General features: G+C 41.6%; 1 protein-coding gene across 1 annotated transcript in view; it reads right to left on the bottom strand.

Moving 5' to 3' along the window:
* Positions 1–924: 924 nt before the first annotated feature.
* baz1b (bromodomain adjacent to zinc finger domain 1B) overlaps positions 925–10,000 on the bottom strand; it is a 61,673-nt gene continuing 52,597 nt past the window's right edge. Inside the window, 2 exon segments of the mRNA XM_062959229.1 lie at positions 925–1,707; positions 3,195–3,298. Coding sequence (XP_062815299.1) covers positions 1,338–1,707; positions 3,195–3,298 — 474 coding nt within the window. The 3' untranslated portion in view covers positions 925–1,337.

Raw genomic sequence — 10,000 nt, forward strand, 5'->3', positions numbered from 1 at the left:
GTGGATTCATCACGTTATTGTTGCAACTGTTGAAGAAAGTGCACCTCTAAGTGAGAAACAACATTGAAACCATTAAGCTCTGTACCTGAACAAACTTGTTATTGTCGCAACTGTTGAAGAAAGTGCACCTCTAAGTGAGAAATTACATTGAAACCATTAAGCTCTGTACCTGAATAAACGTGTTATTGTCGCAACTGTTGAAGAAAGTGCACCTCTAAGTGAGAAATTACATTGAAACCATTAAGCTCTGTACCTGAATAAACGTGTTATTGTCGCAACTGTTGAAGAAAGTGCACCTCTAAGTGAGAAATTACATTGAAACCATTAAGCTCTGTACCTGAATAAACTTGTTATTGTTGTAACTGTTGAAGAAAGTGCACCTCTAAGTGAGAAATTACATTGAAACCATTAAGCTCTGTACCTGAATAAACTTGTTATTGTTGCAACTGTTGAAGAAAGTGCACCTCTAAGTGAGAAACTACATTGAAACCATTAAGCTCTGTACCTGAATAAACATGTTATTGTTGCAACTGTTGAAGAAAGTGCACCTCTAAGTGAGAAATTACATTGAAACCATTAAGCTCTGTACCTGAATAAACTTGTTATTGTTCTTTCACAACAGCCAAGCCTCTGTCGAATGTATTCTAAACTAAGATACGCTACCATCTAAAATGAAATGACCCAGGATTCGATTTCGGGGCGTTTGTGTGTGCAAAACATATCTGTGTTTGAAATAACCATTTTTCCCCAATTGGGTCATTCACTCATTCAAGAATTTCAGGCAGAAAACACATCCGAATCATACGTCTCAGTGACCGAAATGAGAACAAATTCATATATCTATATATCTATATATAAGTATCTTTTTTTGGCATTTCTGGTTTATTACAAGTACAGCCCTTAGCAGACCCCTCCCCACCCCTCCCACCCCTCCCTCTGCCCCCCCCCCAAATCCCCAAAAAACAATCCTTTTATATAAAAGAAGGAGTCCTATTGTGTCCCCGAAGAAACATCCGAGAGAGAAGCCGGGGGGCTAAAACGGGGGGCCTTGGTGTGTCCAGAGACTACAAAAAAGGGGGGACACGGGGCCCGTTCCCCCCGTTACAAACTGTACAGCGCGTACGATGGTTTATATATACAAGGAGGGGAGTGTGGGTTGCTTTTTTTTTTGTTTTGTACACAAACGTCGGGGAAAAAGAGGGGGGGTCCGAGAGAGACACAGAGATGCTGGTGACGGTAAGTGCTGGCGGACGCATGGGTTCGGGACCGCGGGGCCCACACTCACCCGTGGGACCTCCCTCCGCCACGACGGCTCCTCCACTCCTCCGCAAGAGCGCTCATTTCTTCCTCTTCCGCCCGCGCACGGGTGCGCCGGCGTCCTCGGGGTCGCTGTCGGAGCCCCGGCCCCCGCCGCCGGGGAGTCCGTTGGGGCCGGCCTTGCGCCTGCGCCGGGCGTAGGGGTGGCCCGGGAGGTGCTTGCGCAGCATGTCGGCCAGGCACTGCTCGGTCTTCTCCAGGCAGGCCAGGACGGGGCTCCCGTTGCGGTTGTAGGCCTCGGCGTTGGAGAAGACGCGCTTGGCGTCCGCCAGGAAGTCCCCCACCGAGGCGTACCCCCCGCACGAGCACTTGCTCTGCATGGTCTGGAAGTCCATGGGGCTGGCAATCACCTCAAAGTAGTCCTCCGCCTCCTCCGTGGTCACCGGCTCCCTGTCCGGGGGGGAAAGAAGGGGCATCAGGGCCATGGTGGTCTTGGGAGACCCGACCCCTTACGCACCCTCGTGTGAGGCCTCGCTCTATAGGAAGGGGAAAATCTCAACACTCACTATAGAGCAGTGATTCCCAAAGTGGGAGACCCTGAGATAGGGCTGAGCATCTATACCTCTCCTGAGGCGCTTGTTGGGACAAAGAGGGCGGAGCTAGGGAAGGGGCGGGGCCTCTTCCCAAGAGCCTGAGACAGGGCTGAGCATCTATATCTCTCCTGAGAGGCCGTTTAGGACTAAAGGGCGGGGCTAGGGGTGGGGGTGGGGCCTCTTCCCAAGAGCCTGAGATAGGGCTGAGCATCTATACCTCTCCTGAGGCGCTTCTTGGGACACAGAGGGCGGAGCTAGGGGAGGGGGCGGGGCCTCCTTCCAAGAGCCCGAGACAGGGCTGAGCCTCTATACCTCTCCTGAGAGGCCTTTTGGGGCTAAAGGGCGGGGCTAGGGGAGGGGGCGGGGCCTCTATACCTCTTCTGAGAGGCCTTTTAGGACTAAAGGGCGGGGCTAGGGGTGGGGGCGGGGCCTCTTCCCAAGAGCCAGACAGGGCTGAGCCTCTATACCTCTTCTGAGAGGCCTTTTAGGGCTAAAGGGCGGAGCTAGGGGAGGGGGCGGGGCCTCCTTCCAAGAGCGCGAGACAGGGCTGAGCATCTATACCTCTCCTGAGAGGCCTTTTGGGGCTAAAGGGCGGAGCTAGGGGAGGGGCGGGGCCTCCTTCCAAGAGCGCGAGACAGGGCTGAGCATCTATATCTCTCCTTAGGCTCTTGTTGGGACACAGAGGGCGGAGCTAGGGAAGGGGGCGGGGCCTCCTTCCAAGAGCCAGAGATAGGGCTGAGCATCTATCTCTCTCCTGAGGTGCAGGCTGGGACACAGAGGGCGGAGCTAGGGAAGGGGGTGGGGCCTCTTCCCAAGAGCACGAGACAGGGCTGAGCCACTATACTTCTCCTGAGAGGCCTTTTAGGACTAAAGGGCGGAGCTATGGGTGGGGGCGGGGCCTCTGTACACCTCCCCTGAGGCGCATGTTAGAACACGGGGTGGGGTATAGAGGCCCCACCCCCTCCTCTAGCCCCGCCCCCTGTGTCCTGGGATAGATGCTCAGCCCTGCCTCAGAGCTCGTAACTCCGCCCATCCCAGTCCTGGCCCCGCCCACCTCTCCTTCCCAGCTCTCCATCTTGGATTAGGGGAGAGACTCAGCCCCGCCCTCTTGAGCAGGAGCCACGCCCACCCCTCTAAGCCACACCCCCTTTCCAGGGGGGGGGGGTGCTGGGTAGTATTTATTTCTGGAAAGGGGGCGGTAGGCCATATAGGTTTGGGAACCACTGCTACAGAGAGAACAGGGTGGCCCTTTTGTTGGAGGAGGGAGCATCCCGAGGCCCGCCCCCCCCCCCTTGTTTCCCGTTGTCACTCAAGGGAGTGAGTGGCGTGGGGCAGGGGGCTTACCTGAAGGGCCAGCTGAAGCGGTACTTGACCAGCTTGTTGAGGATCTCCTCGCACTTCTGCAGCTCCAGGCTCTGGCGCCGGGACACCTTCTTGGTCTGCAGCACCTGCAAGTTGGCAAGAGGACACTCAGGATGGCACACACAAACACACAGGCCACCCCTGAGTCACAAACATCCGACTTGCCAACGACTCCTAGTTAAGAATTAAGGAAGTGAGAGGAATCACCAGCCTGTGGCGCAGGCTGGTGAGCAGCCAGCTGTAACAAATCACTCTGACCAAGAGGTCATAAGTTCGAGGCCAGCTCAGAGCCTGGGTTTGTCTTTGCCTCGGTTCTATGTTATGGCATTGAATGTGTGCCTTATATGTGTGTATAATGTGATCCGCCCTGAGTCCCCTTCGGGGTAAGAAAGAAGGGCGGAATTTAAATACTGCACATAATAATAATAAATAATCTTATATTACATACTATTAGTAATGGTATAATTCTAAAACTGGGTGGGATTCGAACCTGGTAGCCTTCAGGTCAGCAGCCCAACCTTCAAGTCACAAGGCTTTAACCCACCGCGCCACCGGGGGCTCCAATAATAATAATTTATTATTATTCATTCCACCATGTGTCCTGTGTAAATATAACAATATAATAATGTATAATACAATATTATGCTATACTAATGTAATATATTGTATATACATATAATATGGATAATAGTATTATAATGTAATATGATATAACACACCATTATAATTAGAAATTATGTATTGCATGTAATATAACTAATAATATTGCAGTCTAGTGGTATAGTACAATATAGTAATATATAATACTTATATTGTGCTAGAAAATAAAATAATAATAATACACTGTTATAAATGTATATTATATATTACATGTAATATAACTAATAATATTGCAGTCTAGTGGTATAGTACAATATAGTAACATATAATACTTATATTGTGCTAGAAAATATAATAATGATAATACACTGTTATAAATGTATATTATATATTACATGTAATATAACTAATAATATTGCAGTCTAGTGGTATAGTACAATATAGTAATATATAATGCTTATATTGTGCTAGAAAATATAATAATGATAATACACTGTTATAAATGTATATTATATATTACATGTAATATAACTAATAATATTGCAGTCTAGTGGTATAGTACAATATAGTAATATATAATGCTTATATTGTGCTAGAAAATATAATAATAATAATAATAATAATAATAATAATAATAATAATAATACACTATTATAAATGTATATTATATATTACATGTAATATTACTTATATTGTAGTCTAGTGGTATAGTACAATATAGTAACATATAATGCTTATATTGTGCTAGAAAATATAACAATAATACACTATTATAAATGTATATTATATATTGCATGTAATATAACTAATAATATTGCAGTCTAGTGGTATAGTACAATATAGTAATATATAATACTTATATTGTGCTAGAAAATAAAATAATAATAATACACTGTTATAAATGTATATTATATATTACATGTAATATAACTAATAATATTGCAGTCTAGTGGTATAGTACAATATAGTAACATATAATACTTATATTGTGCTAGAAAATATAATAATGATAATACACTGTTATAAATGTATATTATATATTACATGTAATATAACTAATAATATTGCAGTCTAGTGGTATAGTACAATATAGTAATATATAATGCTTATATTGTGCTAGAAAATATAATAATAATAATAATAATAATAATAATAATAATAATACACTATTATAAATGTATATTATATATTACATGTAATATTACTTATATTGTAGTCTAGTGGTATAGTACAATATAGTAACATATAATGCTTATATTGTGCTAGAAAATATAACAATAATACACTATTATAAATGTATATTATATATTGCATGTAATATAACTAATAATATTGCAGTCTAGTGGTATAGTACAATATAGTAATATATAATGCTTATATTGTGCTAGAAAATATAATAATAATAATAATAATAATAATAATAATAATAATAATACACTATTATAAATGTATATTATATATTACATGTAATATTACTTATATTGTAGTCTAGTGGTATAGTACAATATAGTAACATATAATGCTTATATTGTGCTAGAAAATATAACAATAATACACTATTATAAATGTATATTATATATTGCATGTAATATAACTAATAATATTGCAGTCTAGTGGTATAGTACAATATAGTAATATATAATGCTTATATTGTGCTAGAAAATATAATAATAATAATAATAATAATACACTATTATAAATGTATATTATATATTACATGTAATATAACTAATAATATTGCAGTCTAGTGGTATAGTACAATATAGTAATATATAATGCTTACATTGTGCTAGAAAATATAATTATAATAATACACTATTATAAATATATATTATATATTGCATGTAATATAACTAATAATATTGCAGTCTAGTTTTTTTTTTCGTGTTAGGAGCAACCGGAGTTGCTTCTGGAGTGAGAGAATTGGCCGTCTGCAAGGACTTTGCCCGGATGTTTTGATGTGTTTACCATCCTTGTGGGAGACTTCTCTCATGTTCCCGCATGGAGCTGGAGCTGAGAGAGGGAGCTCATCTGCGCTCTCCCTGGGTGGGATTCGAACCTGGCAGCCTTCAGGTCAGCAACCCAACCTTCAAGACACGAGGCTTTTATCCCCTAGGCCACCGGAGTCTCCACTGGTATTGATATTGATATATTATTGATATTATATCATTATCTATCTATACACATACATACACACATATAGATATACTAGCTGTGCCCGGCCACGCGTTGCTGTGGCAAAGTGGTGGTGGTATTGGTGAAAAGTTGTTGTGGAATTTTTATTTGACATTATTTGTATTTTTTAAAATTAATTTTGTTGTAACTTATCTTTTTTATTTATTATGTTTTATTATTTTGTTGTATTATTTTTAGTTATTTTGTTATTATAGTATTTTATTGTATTAATTTTTTTAGTGTTTTTTTTAAATTTGTATTTATTTTTATTTTTTTATTCTTTTATTAACACTGGGCTGAGTGGGTTGCTAGGAGACCAAGTGGGCAGAGCTTAGAGCCTTCTAAGTGGCAGCAATTGGATAAAAACAATTATTTCTCTCCCTCCAATTAGGACTTTATTTTCCTTTTCTTTTTGTTGTATCAACCTAGGGGCATGGATGACGGGTTGTGTTGTCAAATTTCGAGGTTGGGGGGCCTGTAGTTTTGTTGTTTTGTGGGTCGCCGTGATGCCATCACTCTTTTATATATATATAGAATAGATGGATAAAAGCAATTATTCCTCTCTCTCTAATTAGGACTTTATTTTCCTTTTCTTTTTGTTGTATCAACCTAGAGGCGTGGATGATGGGTTGTGTTGTCAAATTTCGAGGTTGGAGGGCCTGTAGTTTTGTCGTTTTGTGGGTCGCCGTGATGCCATCACTCTTTTATATATATATAGATGGATAAAAGCAATTATTCCTCTCTCTCTAATTAGGACTTTATTTTCCTTTTCTTTTTGTTGTATCAACCTAGGGGCATGGATGATGGGTTGTGTTGTCAAATTTCGAGGTTGGAGGGCCTGTAGTTTTGTTGTTTTGTGGGTCGCCGTGATGCCATCACTCTTTTATATATATATAGATGGATAAAAGCAATTATTCCTCTCTCTCTAATTAGGACGTTATTTTCCTTTTCTTTTTGTTGTATCAACCTAGGGGCATGGATGATGGGTTGTGTTGTCAAATTTCGAGGTTGGAGGGCCTGTAGTTTTGTCGTTTTGTGGGTCGCCGTGATGCCATCACTCTTTTATATATATATAGATGGATAAAAGCAATTATTCCTCTCTCTCTAATTAGGACGTTATTTTCCTTTTCTTTTTGTTGTATCAACCTAGGGGCATGGATGATGGGTTGTGTTGTCAAATTTCGAGGTTGGAGGGCCTGTAGTTTTGTCGTTTTGTGGGTCGCCGTGATGCCATCACTCTTTTATATATATAGATATATACACACAGACACACATTTGTGTGTGCGTGGGCTTGGCCAGGGCTCCTGCTGGGCCGGTAAGGCCGGCGCCGTTGGGGCCCAGCCCTGCCCCAGACTCCCCCCACCGGGCCATGCTTGAATCAAAGAGGCAGCTGTCCGTCGCGGCTTGGCCAGGCTCCGGTTTCAGCTTCAAAGGCGGCTGGTGGTTTCCTTTCTTCTCCGAAAGGCCAACGGTGCAAGTCCTCCTGGCCGCGACTTTTTTTTCCCCCGTGTCAGGAGCAACCTGAGTTGCTTCTGGAGTGAGAGAATTGGCCGTCTGCAAAGACGTTGCCCAGGGGATGTTTTGATGCTTGTGGGAGGCTTCTCTCATGTTCCTGCATGGAGCTGGAGCTGACAGAGGGAGCTCATTCGCGCTCTCCCCGGGTGAGATTCGAACCTGGCAGCCTTCAGGTCAGCAGCCCAACCTGCAAGTCACGAGGCTTTTATCCCCTAGGCCACCTATGGCTACATATGAAGTTATTTGATTTTGGAATCGAAGAACCAACACCAAAACAATCAAGGTTGTCCCCAAACTAAGGCCTGGGGGCCGGATGCGGCCCTCCAAGGTCATTTACCTGGCCCTCGCCCTCAGTTTTATAATATAATATTTTTATATCAGTTTTAATAATATAATATATTGTATATACATATAATATTGATAATAATCTTATGTTATACGATATAATACTAATAGTAATACCATATAATAATATTAATTATCTATATATATAAAATGATAAAGTTGTTTGCGCAGTGACTATAACAACAAAACTAAACATCCCAGAAATACGAAATTTGGCAACACAATGCAAAAGGCTTGCCTCCAGGTTACAACAACACAACCACACCACAAAACCACAATCCAGACCCACAAAACTCACAACAACGCATCATGCGATAACAACACAACTAAACACCCCAGAAATACAAAACTTGGCAACACAATGCAAAAGCCTTGCCTCCCAGTTGTAACAACACAACCACACCACAAAACCACACAGGACCCACAAAACTCACAACAACGCATTGTGACTATAACAACACAACTAAACGCCCCAGAAATACAAAACTTGGCAACACAACGCAAAAGTCTTCCCTCCAGGTTGTAACAACACAACCACACCACAAAACCACAATCCGGACCCATAAAACTCACAACAACGCATCGTGACTATAACAACACAACTAAACGCCCCAGAAATACAAAACTTGGCAACACAACGCAAAAGTCTTCCCTCCAGGTTGTAACAACACAACCACACCACAAAACCACAATCCGGACCCATAAAACTCACAACAATGCATCGTGACTATAACAACACAACTAAACACCCCAGAAATACGAAACTTGGCATACAACTAAACACCCCAGAAATACGAAACTTGGCACACAACTAAACACCCCAGAAATACAAAATTTGACAACACAACGCAAAAGCCTTGCCTCCCAGTTGTAAGAACACAACCACAACACAAAACCACAATCCGGACCCACAAAACTCACAACAACGCATCATGACTATAAACAACACAACTAAACGCCCCAGAAACACAAAACTTGGCAAAACAATGCAAAAGCCTTGCCTCCCAGTTGTAACAACATAACCACACCACACACCCACACTGGACCCACAAAACTCACAACAACGCATCATGACTATAACAAGACAACTAAATGCCCCAGAAATATGAAACTTGGCAACAACATAAAAGCATTCTCTCCCGATTGTAACAACACAACCACACCACAAAACCACAATCCAGACCCACAAAACTCACAACAGTGCATCGTGACTATAACAACACAACTAAACGCCCCAGAAATACAAAACTTGACAACACAACACAAAAGCCTTTTCTCCCAGTTGTAACAACACAACTACACCACAAAACCACAATCCGGACCCACAAAACTTACAACAACGCATTGTGACTATAACAAATACAAAATTTGACAACACAACTCATCCACCTCCCCAATCACTACATTCACACTTGGCCTCCAAAAAAACAATTACAATAATAACAATGACAACAACAACAGCAACGAGAATCAACACCATCACAGGCAAGAAACAGCCAGGCACTGAGGCTGAGAGGCCAGTCAGTGCTAAACTGGGCCTCCAAAAAACAATACAGTAGCATCTAACTTATCCAACCTTCATGACCACAACAACAACAACAATAATAAACACCTACACAGGCAAAACAACAAAAAGACAATTGTACCACAATAAAAATATAAACCGCACTCAGCAGAATCAGACATTACAACTAACAACAAACCAAAGACAACAGGGATCTCAAGCAATTATCAATCAACACAAAAATGGAAGAAGGTAACAGACTTCAAATACTACGACTAATGTGAGTATAAAGAAGGTGGAGGTCACAGCATCAATACAACCTAATGTAGACTGAACAACACCACCAGACTCAGACACAGCAACGCGTGGCCGGGCACAGCTAGTATGTTATATATTACATATTATATAATAGTATAGTGGTATAGTTCAATATAGTAATATATAATGCTAATATTGTGTTATGCTAAGAATATAATGTATGTACATACAGCTGCTCTGAGTCCCCTTCGGGGTGAGAAGGGCGGGATATAAATGTAGTAAATAAATGCAGTAAATAAATAATAAATTTTAGACTTAGGCTCGGCCAAAGTCTGACATGACTTGAAGGCACACAACAACAACAACAATCCTAATTAACTTGACTATCTCA

Source organism: Anolis carolinensis, unplaced genomic scaffold, assembly GCF_035594765.1.
Source record: "Anolis carolinensis isolate JA03-04 unplaced genomic scaffold, rAnoCar3.1.pri scaffold_7, whole genome shotgun sequence".
NCBI lineage: Eukaryota > Metazoa > Chordata > Lepidosauria > Squamata > Dactyloidae > Anolis > Anolis carolinensis.